Source organism: Gobius niger (genome assembly GCF_951799975.1).
Source record: "Gobius niger genome assembly, chromosome: 12".
NCBI classification, from domain to species: domain Eukaryota; kingdom Metazoa; phylum Chordata; class Actinopteri; order Gobiiformes; family Gobiidae; genus Gobius; species Gobius niger.
Genome location: NC_136863.1, coordinates 24,155,134 through 24,172,199, shown reverse-complemented (window position 1 = coordinate 24,172,199; position 17,066 = coordinate 24,155,134). Strand labels below are relative to the sequence as shown.

General features: G+C 41.1%; 2 protein-coding genes across 4 annotated transcripts in view; one reads left to right on the top strand and one right to left on the bottom strand.

Annotated features, from left to right (window-relative positions):
* The window catches only part of LOC306971420 (troponin I, fast skeletal muscle-like), a 164,658-nt gene that overhangs the window by 102,078 nt on the left and 45,514 nt on the right, over positions 1 to 17,066 (bottom strand). The window lies entirely within an intron of this gene.
* ptprz1a (protein tyrosine phosphatase receptor type Z1a) overlaps positions 1 to 17,066 on the top strand; it is a 72,853-nt gene that overhangs the window by 25,967 nt on the left and 29,820 nt on the right. For all 3 annotated transcript variants that reach the window (XM_079567667.1, XM_079567666.1, XM_079567668.1), the window contains exons 2-7: positions 3,735 to 3,797; positions 6,817 to 6,996; positions 9,931 to 10,082; positions 11,046 to 11,141; positions 14,487 to 14,553; positions 14,731 to 14,888. In XM_079567667.1, the coding sequence (XP_079423793.1) occupies positions 3,735 to 3,797; positions 6,817 to 6,996; positions 9,931 to 10,082; positions 11,046 to 11,141; positions 14,487 to 14,553; positions 14,731 to 14,888 (716 nt within the window). The remainder of the gene's footprint in view (positions 1 to 3,734; positions 3,798 to 6,816; positions 6,997 to 9,930; positions 10,083 to 11,045; positions 11,142 to 14,486; positions 14,554 to 14,730; positions 14,889 to 17,066) is intronic.

The following is a 17,066-nucleotide window of genomic DNA, read 5'->3' as shown; positions in this document are numbered from 1 at the left end:
GCTGTTTGTTGTGACCACTGACCTGTTGCAGCGCCAGGGAAGCATTGCTGAGTTCATAAACATACCATACCATATTACCATATTAATATTAAGTTCATTTAACACCTGCAGTCAATACACATTTCATCACTATAATCTGTGCTAGTAGTAGTAGTAGTAGTAGTAGTAGTAGTAGTAGTAGTAAACCCTTTTCAACCCTTTCCCTCTGGTTCCAGCACAGGAAGAGGTGGACTGTCCCCTGCATCTTGAACTTCTCCCCTTTGACCTTTCTCTTGGGGTCAGGTCCTTTTGGCAGCAGAGTGTTAGAGGTCAGCCTGAAGCCACAAGGGAAAGATAAACAATGCCACAGTGCTCTTCCTCTTGACCTAATTGATCGCTATTTATTGAGGATTTTTAGACTGTAACTTTATGACTTTACCGGCTACGATGTGAGGTGCTACAAATTAGCTTCAAACCACATTGTTAGTTAATCAATTATTTGGTGTTCTTTACTCACTGGGGGCTTTTTATTAACCTTTACAATGATCTAGTTAATAGGCTCCATAATTTGCAGCCGGATTACCAGTGCCGGTCCTCTGAGTGCGAGCGTAGCTGTGCGGTCTCCTCCCTCTGCAGACTGTCAGAGGTGTAATCCCGGATTAAACGCTATCAGAGGAATCCAAGGGCACAGTGAGGCGGCCCATTAATGCAGGTGAACACCGTGTACAAGGGCTCAACTAGGATTTGCTGGGTTAGCGTCTTAAAGGTAACGGCTGTAGGATGCGTCGCTCCCTGTGGTTTTCAGTGGTTTGCTTTAATAGTGATTTGTCACAACCAGAATATGTGGAATAAAAACTGTACAATGTGGAGTGTAGATTTGGACGTGTAAACAACTTCCTGTTCTTCTCCGTCTTCTTCTTCTTCTTTCCCTCCTCCTCCGTCATCTTCTTCTTTGTCTCCGTCTTCTTCTTCTTTCCCTCCTCCTCCTCCCTCTTCCTCTTTGTCTGCGTCTTCATCTTCTTCATCTTCCGCTTCTTCTTCCTCTCCTTATTTGTCTTCTTCGTCTCCACCGTCGTCTTCACCTTCGTCATCTTCTTCATCTCATTCGTCTCCTCCTTCATTGTCTTCTTCCTCATCTTCTTCGTCTCCTTCATTCTCTTCATCTTCTTCGTCTCCGCCTTCTTTGTCTTTACCTTCGTCGTCTCTTCTTTTGTTGTCTTCTTCCTCTTCTTCTTCTTCCTATTCATCTTCTTCATCTTCTTGTTTCCCTCTTTGTCTTCTTCATCTCCTCCTTCTTTGTCTTTACCTTCGTCGTCTCCTCCTTCATTGTCTTCTTCCTATTCTTCTTCTTTTTTCTATTCATCTTCTTCATCTTCTTCGTCTTCTTCTTTTTGCCTCCTTCGTCTTCTTTGTCCTCTTGCTCTTCTTCCCTCTTCTTCTTCTTTGTCTTTTCCTTCATCGTCATCTTCGTCTTCCTCTTCTTCGACTCCTTAGTCTTTCTTTGTCTTCTTCTTTTCCTTCTTCTCTTCTTCATCTTCTCCATCGTCTTCTTCTGATTTTTCATCGTCGTCGTCGTCGTCGTCTTCTTCTTCTTCTTCTTCTTCTTCTTCTTCTTCTTCTTCTTCTTCTTCTTCTTCTTCTTCTTCTTCTTCTTCTTCTTCTTCTTCTTCTTCTTCTTCTTCTTCTTCTTCTTCTTCTTCTTCTTCTTCTTCTTCTTCTTCTTCTTCTTCTTCTTCTTCTTCTTCTTCTTCTTCTTCTTCTTCTTCTTCTTCTTCTTCTTCTTCTTCTTCTACTATCCATTCATCTTCCCTTTCTTCTTTTCCTTCCTTGAAGTCACTATGAAAACACTGTGGGGACAGATCTTTAGTAACAGGTTAGATTTTGCATGTGTGTCAGTCAGAGTTGCAATGTGCAGATTCACCTTAACATCGTCATATTATATTTTATACATGAATCAATATGTGCTTCATATTTAAAATGCTGGCTTCAGGCAATGATGAACAAATTATCCCATGAACATTTTGCTGATTGCCTCTTGCCAGATCTGCACCAAAACAACATCTTGCCTTGCGCTCTTTTCCCGTGTCCCTTGCCTCATGTGGCATCTCTTGTTGTTTGTGTGTTCTGTTTATGGAACGAGTCTGCGAGGATTCAACACAATCCCATGAATAAATCTTTGCTTCCACATCTGTCATTTCAACCTTTGTGCAGTTAACTGGCCTCGTCATTTACCTCATGTGCGCTCCTTTTCTGGCGGTTGTGCTGCATGAATTCACTCAGGGCCGGAGTTGCCAGATCTGTCCCTTTAACAGCCTGCCTTGTGTTGTTTTCTGGCCCCTTTCTGGTTGATGTGACTTGTGCTCTGTTTGTGGGAGGGGCCCCCCTGTCTCAGTGTTATGGTAATGCTGTGTGCTCTGTGTTATAGCGTGGCCCCGGGCCCCTCAGGGCAACAGCTCCACTTCATTATAGAGACAGATGCCTGGACCAGTGCAGTGTTAATGCTGTCACCCCCTGACATTAGGAACACACAACAGTATTCTCACCGCAGACGCGAGTGACAGAGCTGTTAGCCGAGCAACGGGATCTGATGGAGCGCATGTCTGGCATAGGATGCTGATACATCAATAGGAAGGTTATTGCCATATTGAGGAAAACTGCATTTGAATTGAAAAAGTCATGACGACACATACACAAGCAGCAACTTCCCTCTCTCTTGGTACAGCTGCAGTTGGAGTTTCTGTTTCACACTGTGGGATACTTTTATACATCTTTACTGTGTTTTGTGGGGTTTGTTTTTTGCTGCAGCGAGTCTGTAATGGTCCTGAATAAAGCAGCTTTTTAAAAGTAAGCAAACAGCTAGCTTTTGAGCTAAAAACAATTGAGACCTACACATTTCTTCTTCTGAAACACTGAAGAGGCACTAAGAGCCCCCCACACCTGCAGCACAGTGGACAAAGGAGAAAATGGTGAAAGACTGTCGTGGAGTGGAGGGAGCTGTGCAGGAGGAAGCTGACCAGTGCAGGACACCACGCTCTGAAACAGGGACAAACCCCTGAGGCGGTGCACCGTTTCAGAGGATCAAAGGAGACTGAAGGCAGTACTCCGGTTTCCCCTACCTCCAAAAACATGCTGGTCAGGTTGGACTGCAGTGGCTCAGTCGCAGCGGCTCAGGACTAACACATGAACACTATTTCATTTTACATTGTTTCGTTGAGAAATAAAGACATAATGATGAAAACTGTTTTTGGTGTGAATTACATATTTTAAATGCAAACCTCTTCTGGCGCTGAGCTGAAAAAGTGTTGTGCATCCTCCTAGTTTTCACCATTAGTTTAACCTTATATAAGAGTCCGGTCCTGTCTTGCTTTGCATCATGTTTGCGTGCTGAAACTGAAAGTGAGCCAGTTTTAAATCCCACCTAAAGTAACAAGCTGGCTGGTGAACCTCATTGGTTTGTGGTTTTACTCAGTCTTATACACATTTAAAGCACCATAATATTTAGCAATAAAGTCATAGCAGCGCACAGAGGTCCAAGCCTTTTAAACAGGATTTAATGAGGCATAATATCAACATCTTAATGAAAAACAGCCTCTGGTCGTTTCATTTTGATCTGGACTGAGGTTTAAGTATTTGAAGGGGCTCGCAAACTGCAGAAAGTTATGGCAGCAGTAAAAGTGTTTAGCACAGTCAAAATATTTTTACAGCAATGTGAGTAAATGTTTCTCTGATTGGTTTTGTTTTGTTTTTTCTTTCAGCTCATGGATACGCGTACAGGAACCAACGCAAGTTTTCAGAGGAGATCGACTGGTCCTACGCAGGTGAGACAGACAATAAGCAAGCTCTGTAAGAAATGCCCTTTACAGTTATTTCACAGTAGTTTCCATCCACCTTAGTGAGTGGCTTAAGCAAATAATGAGTTTTTGAGAATTACTAGTTTCACTTGTAAAAATGGCTATATAAAGGAAGTACGTCTTGATGGCTTTAATAATAATAAGTTATAAGTTAGAATAAGTTCACAGAGTGCACGGGTGGGTTATTTTGGGGAGTCACGGTTCACGGTTTGTCAGTCATTTTAAAATCTGTGAAAAAGGAAGAAGCTGTCAGTCACAGAAAAACCCTTTTCCAGGTTACAACTCATTATGGCCATAATTGAACCCAGAGGGAAGGCTTATTATTACAGAGGAGGCTGAAGCAAAACAAACTCTGGCAAGTTTCTGGTGCCGACATTTTGACAAACCTGTTCCCTGTGTGTCAAAGCCGTGCCTGTTTAATAACTGGCATAATGATGATTTATGGACTTGACAGTGACGGGTTTTATCTTATCACACAATCAAATGCATGAGGTCCAAATTGGCATACGTTCTGCTACCGTAGAAGAAGACGACGTCAGGAGCGTTAGCCGCGCTCACGAATAGAGCGCTGTTAAAAAGTGTTGCGTTTGACCCGTGGGTGTGTCTTTAAAATCGCATTAGTGGGATTCTTTGGTGCCCATTGAATTGAAAACCTTTCTCTTTGTGATACCGGCTCTTACCGTGCTTTCACCGGTATAGTGCTCTCAGATAACAAAAGAAACTCTGGGCAAATATTTACTTTTCGAAGTAGAGGAGAATGTGACTCAGCGGGACATGGTTTTGTGCTCATTACTCACACTGCAATAATGGCATCAACAACGTCAACAGATGTATTACTGAGGCCTTGCTTCAGGTAATACAAGTGGTAGTTCTCCATTATATCATTTGGAATTGTGGGGGGGGCTTCAAGAAATAACGGTTGGGAACCACTGGTGCAGTATAATTTAATCCCTATGATTTGTTTCCAAGATTGCCTCTTTAAAACGTTAAAACTTGTCCTCTGATAAAATAATTTATGACGATGTAGACTCCACTTTAGTGTGACATAGTGGAGAAGATTTTTCCTTAACAATATAAGCTTCCATTCGGAGGAACTCAGGATAAATAATATGAGAAATAGACCTCTTGAAAGGATAATGAGAGTCTTTATCTCAGGGAGAAGCTTCACATCGATGTCTTTCTTTTGGACAAATGACGCTGTAGATCACTGCTCTGCCTTTTATCCTGATGTAAAGTGTGTGCGGTTGACTTCAAAGAAACACTTCAGTCCAGAAGAGGATGAATTGTAGAAGACATGTAGACCAATAACTTACACAGTTATCATTAGCTAATGTTTCGACGGCTCACTTCCTGCGTATGTCCGTCATTGTCCCCGTTTTTAGTCGTTGGTTCCTCGTTGACTTGTCAGAGATTGTAAAAGATTTGTAACACTGATATGAGTTAAGTTTCTATTGCTTTGGGTACTATTTTAAGGCGGGTGTGCTTTACCAACCTATGATAGTGGAAGTCAACCCTAAGTTTTTTAGTTACGAGAAGGTTTAGATGCGCTTCCTTACACGCAAACCTTTTCGAAAGCAGTAGCTCCTCTGGTTAAATGGTGATGTTGCCTGTCACAACATACAATTATCTTTTTCCAAAAGCTGCTACAGCATTGTGAACAAAAGAGGCAAATGTTCAAATTACAGGTTGCGTTGGGAACCACGTCACGGATCATGAAAGGCAAACCTGATATCAGTTACAACCGTGGGGTATTTTTCTCACTTCCAAATCGTGAGAGGATGAGGCAATGGAGAATAAATGTCATGATATCTCCCACGCATCCCGATCGTTCACGAAAAGGTTACCCCAGTGGCATTGAATGGATCAAAAGCAGAGAACCAACTTCCATGTGGGGACCATTACAAACACCTTAGCCTTAATACTGCTATGCCATCTGCAAATACTTCTGTCCATGTTATATTGTGAAAAGAAGCTAATTTGTAATTCCAGCAAAAGACTTGAATAGGTGACGACGAACAAGTCAAAAACATAATGAGGCCGAGGCAAACTTCCCACACGGCACTTTTCGAAGCCTGTAATCAATTTAGCTGTGTTTAAATGGGAAAATCGGGTTAATGGTTATTGGTCAGCACACCTATGTTTGACCGATGAGAGCACAGCGCACACAAAAGCCAGATGTCGGTGTGAAAAGGGCGAATGAGCACATATTCATTCAACAAAGCATATGTTACAAAGAAGTATTTACTGTATGTGTAATAATATGCAACAACAGTTACCAAAGATAAAAGGTTGTAGTAGCAGTACGTGAGGGAGTTGTAATAGTGCACGAGCCATATGTTAGTGAGAATGTTCACATGCTGCTTGAATTAGACTTCTTTAGCAGTAGATCACGGGGCTGCGCAGGCTGCAGACTTTGGGTTGAGTTTAGATGATTGACTGTCTCTGCCTACTATCTTCGGCTGTGGTTTTCAACCCCCGGCTCCCCCAGTGTTTGTATACACTGGTGTCAGGATTGCCAGGTATCAGACGCGTGTAAAATTATAAAACACAATTTACTAGTTTACACAGCCACTATTGATGCGGGATAGCTCCTCTTTCACACAGTGCATGCAACGTTGATTTCTCATAACTCGACATGAAAAAGTTGAACTCTGACCATTAAGCTGTAAATCCATTGTGCTCTAGCATTAGCACTACAGATAACAGTGTACTTTAAGCAGCTGCGTTTGGCTAGCCCATTAGCCTTTAGCTGGGTTCTGTTTCTCACTAAAATGACCCAGCTGTGAGCACTCAGGCCAGGAGGAGTCTGTGTTTCATCTCTTTGACCACACGGTCATTTATTGCAGCAAGGTCTGGTAAAGTGTATGGTATTCATTAGAGAGGTGCCTGAAAGTAAAATCATCAGCGAGATAGTGGAATAGCCTAACACACATTTCCACAGTTTTTTTGGCTTTATTCGTGTTGACATTTTGTCTGTGTCCTCTAGGAACTTTAAACCAAAAGAACTGGGCTAAGAAGTACCCGTCCTGCAGTAACGCCCGGCAGTCTCCCATTAACATCGAGGAGAGCCTGGCCCAGGTGAAGCTGAAGTATCAGAACCTGAGGTTTGAAGGATGGGACGCTCTGACCTCCGACAGGACCAACATCAAAAACGACGGCAAGACTGGTGAGACCTGAGCTCAATCTACGTAGATACAAGGAACTAGAACACTTTTAGTACATCAGAGTGGAGGTCTTTGTGAATTTGGCCTCAAAGAGTGCGGGGAAATTATGTAAATTGAGGAAAACATGAATGTGTCCCCATTTGTTTAACAAAATGTACTCTGTGTCATTTTTCAACCAAACTCTTGTCGAAATATGAAGTGATAGCCATTTTTCATTTACCAAACCATCTTTTCATGTTACATTGTAATTAGACAGTTGCACTTCCTCTTCATCTCCTCCCTTATACGTAGAGTCGAGTCTTTTGTGAGCAATGAGGTCTTGGTTCTCCATCGCCCTGTCCTACTAAACCAGATACAGTTACCGCCCGACAAAAGGAAGAGCTCTTTTCTATATTTGCTGTGAGTGGTGTGACACAGTGAACTACAGTGTGCATTCACCGCTATTCTTAGAGGAACTGTAGATGAGAATCCACCTTTTCTCTCCCGAGCGCTGCGCTCTTACACGTTTTGGCAGCAGGAATAAGAGGAGCAGTGTAGTAGTAGTTGTCCAAATGCCAGACGCTCCCAAAGACCTTATTGATAGAGACGTTGGGTGGACAGTTTGAAGTCAATTCGAACTGACAGTACGTAAAAACCTGTTACTGTTATTTAACTCGTGGGTACAGTGAAGAGGGTCTCAAGTAGAAGAGGCAAGGAAAGACAAGTTTATTTGTTTACACAAAGTAATTCAAAACGCTTTAGAGAAAAATTACTTAAAAATAGCCTTCGTGAAACTGTACTTTGGCAGTAGGCCAAGCAACGCTGCAACAAAGTCTATTCTCTGGGAGTAGGTCTGGGTTTAATTAATCGATTTGAATTGATTTTTCTTTGAATAACCCTATATAAATTCAAAAAACCCTTAAATCGCTCTTAAGGTCGTGTTTGCCTACAAGAACTACAATTATATCAATTGACAATAACTACTGAATAACTAAATGAGATAGAAACTTGCGTCTTTTGTGCCACATGTGCCACGTTCCGCTCTTCATTTTGAGTGCTGGCTCGTCCCTCTAGCCCCGAGCAAAGTTACAGCGTGGCAAAGAACCAGTAAAAAACAGCTCACCCAGATATACAGTGGGGAAAAAAAGTATTTGGCCAAAATGCAATACAATGTCTATGTGAAACTGACCAAATACTTTTTTTCCCCACTGTAAAACGGCTTTTGTGCACATAGATCTAGTGGTTTATTTCCAAAAATCTTGTCATGGACAGCATTACTCTGACTGTAGGGGCAGCCATGTTGTTTACTGTAAGGCCAACCTGATTGACTGTGCCAGTGCTTCATTACGCACATGGCAATAGGGGGGGTTCAATTCTTAATGTAAATATTCATATTTTTGCTAGTTTACCAAGTTAGAGTTAGTTTCTATTATTTGCAGTTCTTCTGAGAATGTCTACCATACCCAGATAAAACTGGTGCTGCGTCATGTTCTTAACTGGATCAAACATCAATCAAATTGTATTGTGAATCTAACCGATTTGGGAACCCAGCCCTTTCTGACCTGAGCACTGGGCTAATATTGTATAAGCTTAGTTTAGTGCTATAGTTTAAAATAGAGGCGGTTGAATCATAATATAACCCTGTGACGATCTGCCAGCTTGGAGATATGGTTACACGGTGATTACTTTCTCACCTAGTTCTCCTATTGGTCAGCGTCCAAAAACTGCTGACAGAACGGCAGCCGAATTTCACCATTCACAGTGAAGTGTGAACTCTCAGAAGAAGTGTTCAAGAATGATTAAATCATGACAAAAACCATGATATGAATTTTTAGCTAACCTCCAAACCTCATCTAATAATGTCATGTTTTTCATATTTTTGCCGGTTTGGACTTTAACTTCTGCTTCATTGCCTGGTTTAGTCATGTATCAAACCTCATAAGGACAGCCACGAATCTGTTCCTGTCAAGACCGGTTCAAGTACAGGAAGCCATCCGTGAACAGTGTATGTGACGGAGAGGCTGTTTGAGAAAGTGCAAACAATGCTGTCAACACGTCTGAATTAGAGTCATGTCCAGTCAATGTTTGTCATTCTTCAGGAAATGAGAAGTCACAAATGAGCGTCTGAACCAGGATGTTGACAGAGCACGGAATTATTTTTACAGTGAAAAGTGGATGTGATAATAAGGCTTTTTGGCAGATCATTGTTCGATATGTTACATCACCCCCTATGCATATCCGTTGTCTTTTTCGTTTGTTTTTTTATCCACACTGGGCGGACTATATAGTAAAGATGAAAGCCGGGAATGGCCTTCCACCTGAAGCGAGCCATCAAAGCTGCTTCACCCTTTGTGGGGAGCGACCGAACAGAAAGGCGGTCCCACACAGAGGATCCCGCTGTTGACTGTCCTATTGTTCGCCGTCCTATAAGTGCATTTATGAAACATTGTTCTCTGTGTAGCAGCTTCTGTGGCTTCGTCCATCACTGCCACACACCTTTCATGTGTCTTCAAAGCACTAAGCAGCAGGTTTACCACAGGGTTACTCGTGTTACATGTCCTCAACAACAAACTGAAAAGTTACTTCTATGTCAGAAGGGGGGAGTTTGGTGTATTGTGGGCTGTTTTCTTCCCATATCAGCCTATACATATGACCAAACAGGGGGGTCTGGGGGGCGTCCCCATGAAATTTTTATAGGAGTTGTATGTGTTTTCAGCATTTCCATATTACTTCAACTTGTATTTAAGCTCTGATGTGTGTTAGAATAATGAATATACTATATCTAAATCATCTTGTGGGCCAGTCTATGCTAGAGGGCTGGATTTTGCCCCCGAGCTGTTTGAGGATGTAAATAGTAGTAGTAGATTTATTATACAATTGCAAAGGAAACTGGTGTAAAGTGTTCACACTAACTGATTTATTCCTCTGTTTCAATCATTTTATCATGTTTATTTCAGTGGCTGTGAACATAGACGGAGAGTTTTATGTGAGCGGTGGCGGTCTGCCGTTCAGCTTCAAAGTGGGGCGCATCACCTTCCACTGGGGGCGCTGTAACGCTACTTCCGACGGCTCCGAACACAGCCTGGATGGAGCTAAATATCCTTTGGAGGTATTTAATTAAAATTAAAATTCATATCAGGCGCCTAATTTAGATTGACTGAAGCTCGTTCAAACCCACTCTTAACCTCTTAACTCCTGCCTGAACCGAGAGCATTTTCTCCAGTTCAGCTTTACCCAAATCCTGTAGGCCAGTGTAACACCTCATTTGAAAGCTAAGATCTACAAAACTCTTTTAAATGGATCTTTTTCTCAAGTCATCAAATTTTTTTCCATCTTTTTTTGGGGGGTATTCAACTCATTTTGGAACTTTTTTGTAATTTTTTTGTCTGTTTTGTCATTTTTTGTCACATTTTTTGTCATTTTTTGTCACATTTTTTCGTCAAAGTTTTCTCACTTTTTTGTCCTATCTTCATCATTGTTTTCATCTCAGTTCTGTCGCTATTTTCCCACCTTTTTTCCAGAAGCTTTTGGATTGGTGTAAAGCCAAGCTGGAGAAAATGTGCTCGGTTCAGGTGGGAGTTAAGGGGTTAAAGGCCCGAGACCTGATTTTCATAACAATGAAAAGGGGGAGCATAGGTTTCAGCAGTTTAAACTCATTTCCAACATTCCTAATTCTTCACAGGGATGAGTTTATTGGTAGGAAGGATTGTAGGTTACAAAGTGCTTCTCAAGGGACCAATTTGTCATTTACACCACTCTAAGCTACATTTGACAGTTGTCATGGGGTGGACTGGCTTCAACCACCTCTAGTAACTCACTTCAACAAACAATATTTTCATCTGCGAGGTTGGTGAAGTCTTATAGTCCAAGTGTAGATGATCCGAGTTCTCAACCCCAACAGATTGCAGTACTAGACTAACATGGAATTGGTTTCATATGCAAGCCGAAGCTTCACATTTTACAGCGCGTCTCTCATGTAACTTCACAACATATATAATGAAGATTATGTCCATTCTCCAGTCTGGATCAGATAACACCAGACTTTGTTCGTGTGCTTCTTCTTCTTCTCCAGATGCAGATTTACTGTTTTGACCCGGACAGTTTTGACTCTGTGGATGAGGCCATTAAAGCAGGCGGCCGGATCACAGCGCTCGCCGTGCTGTTCGAGGTGTGTTGTTGCGTGCGTTTGTATGTATCTCTGTGTGTGCGTCGGCGCGTATGAGTGTTTCACAGGCAGACGATCATGTTTCCTGATAAGATTGGGATCACTTACGGCCTGTTCAGAGCCGTGTCCTGGAAACTGGAGTGTGCCTCTTTACATGGAGAGATAGTTTACAGCACAGGGCAGGGGGAGATCATGGATTTGTTACAGTCCGTTACAGTCTGATGGTTTTTTTTTTTAGGGGGGGGTGTTTGGGTTACATGTGGTTTTGATTAAGGCCCCCATGATCAGGTTAAGCCTCTGTTTTTTCTAATTAGATTTACTGTATATTTTGGATCTTTGGATCTTTATTAGCTGTAACAACGTTCTGCTACTTTTTCTGGTGTCATTGTTTGTTGTTGTTTTAAAGTGACAGTCTGTAAGTTTAAACGTTTTACAAATGTAATAGATTTTGTGTAATTGACCACCAGGGTTTGAAATTTGAGGTAACATAAGTCATATTAAAGGCACGCTGCGTAGCATTTTGGACTATGCTGTTGCCATCAACACAAAACATGCTCTTAATGACCAGCTCGACACAGAAAATGCTATTTTTGCAGTGGATAATCAAAGAATGGATCTGGATGAGGGCATAACCTGTTTAACTCTCAATTCTAAAGCTTTAGTTGACATCTCTATGGAGACAAGCTGGAGACGCACCGACTCCCGGTAAAGTTATAGTCGTGTTTTAGCAGAGGGGAGCCACTCAAAGCAAAAGCACATGTTCGTTTGAAGTATTTTCCAATGGTGAAATTATCTATCATAGAATAAATGCTTGTATTTCTATTTTGTTTATTGGGTGTACCTTTTAAATAATAATATTTTTTCTCCCTCCTTTTGCTGATTTCAAACACTGGTCAGAATCCCCGGGATACCACTTTGACCAATGAGGCGAGCTTTACCTGTGAACGTGCCTGTCAGGTCCAATCAGGAGAGAGGGGGGGAGCTTGACTGTTTACTTTTGAAATTCTCTGCCTGTCCAAACACCAAACTAGTGGTTTTCTGGGCCAAGAGGAAAGGAAATTGATTGTTTTTTCTCAAATTTCACTCTCTCCTCACTTTGCAAACTTCACTTTAAAAAATCTTTGCCAAGATCAACCCCTCTCACACTTGTCAAGTACATTTTTACTTCTACTGCACTGGACTTGACTTACAACACTAAGCTTGACTGAGTCTTCAAGCTTTTTTTTCTTTTTTGTTGTTGCCAGGGTTCAAACCTGTGCGTGTTTCTGTTTGTGCTGCGTTTAGTCACGTTGCCTTTGGGTGCAGCGCTTCGGTAGGCAGGGGCCGTGTTGGAACACACTCCAACATGTGAAACGTGAAGCTGCAGGCTGTGGGGGCTCTTCGGGCGGAGAGCTGGGTGGGATATGGAGAACAATAAAAGACATGGGCATGTTTCTAATAGACTCAAGTCATTTCGGATTTTTCAGTCAATGATTTGCAGTAATTCTCCACAGAGACTGGTTTTATGGGACTAGGCCAAAATCTGGGCGACATTATCAGAGTCGTCCCTTCATCGACATATTTCTGACGTTAAATTGTACTTCAAGAAACAATATGAGTCCTCATTCTCGTTTTGCTACTAATGGCCAATCACTGTCTGTAGAAAATATTGATTTATAACACTAAATGTTTTTGCAGGGTTTTAAGGTCAGCTTTGGTCAGTCGCTTTAATGTGCATTGATTTTTGATTTGGCGTACTGCCTTTTATCTTCGAAAAACCGCTGGAAATGTCAAGGAGAGAATGTGAAATGTCAAAATGTTTGGCTAAAATCCCTGAATTTCAAGTAGTTCTTTTAAACTTGTAAGGACGCACCGTCATTAAACTGAAAGACGCTCAGTTGCATTTCTACTTTTTCCTCTTTTTTTCCTTTTATTTATTTTTTTACTTGCTCATTTGCTCAAGGACATCTGTTCCATGCTTTGTCCTGCTCCTTCATTCATGCGCAGACGTCATGCCGTTTTATCAGAAAAGCACATCCAAGCATTGATACTTTGATTGGTATCTTTTTGATTGATTGATCCTTTTTGATTGATCCAGTTTTTTTTTATACAGGAGTTTGAAATTTTTGCATTGGTGTGTATGTGGACCTGTCGCATTAGTGTGTATGGGGTGAATCCAGCCAATGGGGAGACTCCAGGACTTTCAGCCATTCGTGCAGCTTCTGCCAATCAAGCACTGAGGCCATTTCAACAGTTTGACCAGTTTATGGAATATAAAAGTTTATGCAATATTAATAATTTATGCAAAGTAACCACTTTATGGGATTTAACCAGTTAATGCATTTTAAAGCGTTTATGCAACTTAAGAGTTTATGCCATTTAGGATTTATGAATTTTAAAGAGTTTATGCAATTTACATAACTTATGCAAATTAACCCATTCATGCATTTTACCACTTTATGCAGTTTATACAGTTTATGCAACATGACATTTTATGCATTTTACCAGTTTATGCAAATTAGATTATGCAAATTAAGCAATTTATGCAATTTGAACAGTTTATGCAATTTCTGCATTCGCTTCCCGCAATTCCGCAGTCAATCGCAATGGCGCAGCCATTGCATTTCTAGTTTACCATTGCCATTTGTTATTTAGGACAGTTTTATTAACAGGACGGGTATTTTTTACCTAATTTTGACACCACTGTACAGCAATATCCTGATCATGGTTATTTTTGCCAAGTCAAATTCCCTGTTTAGGCTTTAGAAATTTGTGACAGTGTTTAGTAACAACCACATGTTTGTTTTTGCTCACTCTCAGAAATCCTTTTTTTGCGGTTATGTAATTTAAGTGCATTAAGTGCATTACAAGTATTGGACATGCCAGGGCCCGACCTTACTAAGCTCTTCTTTCATAAGATTGTATGAGTCACTGTTGTTTGCCAGAGTCAATTACAGATGTGGAACAAAGAGAGTGCATTTTAAACTTCTAAGTCATAATCCATAGGTGCGCATAGGTATCAACTTGATTTATGTATCTTCTTTCACATATTTCCATTACAAATCTAAACTTCAGCTCACAACAGAGGTGAAAACGCCTTTAATACCATGACCCAAATGTAAAAAAAGGAGAAGAAGCAATTTCAGAGGCGCGTTGGAAACCTTTTAGTGGCGCATTTTGCCGAGCGGAAAAACATGCAGAAATATTCTGGAGCAAATGCCTGAAAACAATCAAATTTGCCTGTTTGTCCCAAAACACGCATCTCCGAGTTGAGCAGCAGTCTCCCAATTCACAACCCAATTTAATTGCTAATGATTTTGAATAAATTTTGTGCTTGGCAACTGAAAAAATAACTTTGCCTGTTGACAGACGAGCTCCGAGGACAACATGAACTACGTCCCAATCATCGACGGCATCAACAGTGTCAGCAGATACGGTGTGTTGCTACTACTACTACTACTACTACTACTACTACTACTACTACTACTACTACTGTGTTTTTTCCACGGTTATCCTAATTGGAATCTCTGCTAGTCTTGCTGCTACTGCTACATTATTCAATACAACTAAGTCTGTATCACAATATCCCCTTCCGTTTTCTTCCTTGGTGCAGGTAAAAGCAGTGAAGTGTCGCCCTTCGCTCTGCGCGGCCTGCTGCCCAACTCCACGGATAAATACTTCATTTATAACGGCTCGCTGACCACGCCCCCCTGCAGCGACACAGTGGAGTGGATCGTCTTCAAAAACACCGTGTCCATCTCGGATGAGCAGGTCAGACGACAGCACAGCACTGAAAACGGCGCTTGTTTCGGCAGTGCTTTTTTGTTATCGCTTTATTATTATATTGTTTTGAAGCGGTATAGCTAGTTACTAAGTCGTTTTCTGTACTAGGTTGATTTAGGAAAAAAATTGTTAAAATGAGCACCAAATATATAATCCTCAAGCTGCCTTCACTCTGTGCTGTGAGGAGCGGGTTCGCAAAGTGTTGGTCTCATTTTATTTGTGACAAGCTTTTTAAATGAGGCCCCTGGGTTGTAATCTCAGACTCATTATCTGATAGTTCATTTTAAGGCTGTACTTGCGTGTATTTAAAGGCACACTGCGTAACATTTTGGACTATACTGTTGCCATCAACACAAAACATGCTCTCAGTGACCAGCTCGACCCAGAAAATCCTATTTTTGCAGTGAATAATCAAAGAATGGATCTGGGTGAGGGCCAAACCTGTTTAAGTCTCAATTCTACAGACTTAAGTCGACATCTCCATGGAAACGAGCTGGAGACGTACCCACTCCCGGTTAAGTTATAGTCATGTTTTAGCAGAGGCGAGCCGCTTAGCACAGAAACACATGTTTGTTTGAGGTTTTTTTCAATGGTGAAAATATCTATGGTAAAATAAATGCTTGTATTTCAGTTTTGTTTATTGGGTTAAATCTTACGCGGTGTGGCTTAAAAAAAAAAAAGGTCAAATTTGTGTTATCAGACCAGTTCAAAAACATTAATCAGACCTAACATCTTTTTTTTTCACCAAAGATCTTTCTAATTTTACTCAAGTCAAATATATTTTATTTCATATATTTTACTCAAATATATAAATGATGTGAGTATTATTATTTTTGAACCAATCTCTGTTTCCACTGCTGTCTCTTCGGTCACAGAATGTCAGGCTTTTGGGCTTTTGTTCCGTTTGAAAGCACGGATGAACACAATTATCAAAATGTCCGTAAACAACCTTTTGGAGACGCATTCATTGTGCTGAAAGGGTGCATTATCATACCGGTGCATGCCAAAGAGGAGAAGGGAGAGGCAGTGCTTCAGGCTGTCTGTGTGTTGGAGAGAATCTACCCCGGGGCGGCCGGTGATTGACACCTATATACAAGCAGTCATTACTTCAAACAGATATTTCCCCACAAAGGGCCTTTACGCGTTCAAAAAGGTTTCTTGCACAAAAAGCTGGCACCCGAAAAGCATGTGATATTCAAAGGCATGAAAGGAATAGGCACGGCTCTGCTGTGGTTTGGGAGCGTTCATTTGCGACAATTACAGTCACTGATATGGAAACAGCAGGTGAAAGCGTATGCCAGGAGCAGTAAAAGACTGTAATCTCTGCTAACATCTAAGTCCCGAGGTATTTATCCAAAACAAATGGAGTTGTAATGATTTTTGAGACTTCTAATTCTGTAAGTGTTAGCAGCATATAGTGGTCGATTTTAGCCCCATACTTAAAGATGCACTTTCACTTTTATGTCAGAAAAAAAACTTGATATTTGTGAGTATTAGACCTTCTAGTCACTCGGTGGTGTTATGGGTGCAGCATTTCACCTTTGCTTTCCCTCACAGTGTCCTCCATGACACTCCAGAATCAATTGTTTTGGGGTTTCTGGCAAGTTTCTGGTAGGAACCCCTGAAAATGATTGACCCTGCCTGACGCTACTGAGTCACTAAATGGTCAAATACGCACAAATATCAAGTTTTTTTTATTTATTTTTTTACTTCAAAAGTTGCATAGTGCATCTTTAAGGATGAATACTTTAAAGGGGCTAGATGCAAGTTGGCCATTTATATACTCACTACTGCCACCTCATGTCATACGTGTAACTGCACCTTCTATATTGGTGAATTTGTCTTGGCTCATGCTACACATTAGGACAGGAACTGGAACATGTAGGGGGAGGAAAATACTTACTTTTAACATCTTAAACTCTTTACAGTCCCTTTAACATTTAGATTTCAAGCACACCACAAATCCATTCACTATTTAGTATGAAAAATATTGTGTGTGTGTGTGTGTGATTTTTGCGTGTTTGTGTACTTGCGCGAGAATTCAGGTTAAGAAGTTTAGGTTTGTGGCAAATTCCATTCATTACAGATACAGACAGCCTCAGTTTAGAATGTTTAATGATAATAATAATAATTGGTACTTTCCAGTGCCTGACTTCAACATAAAAT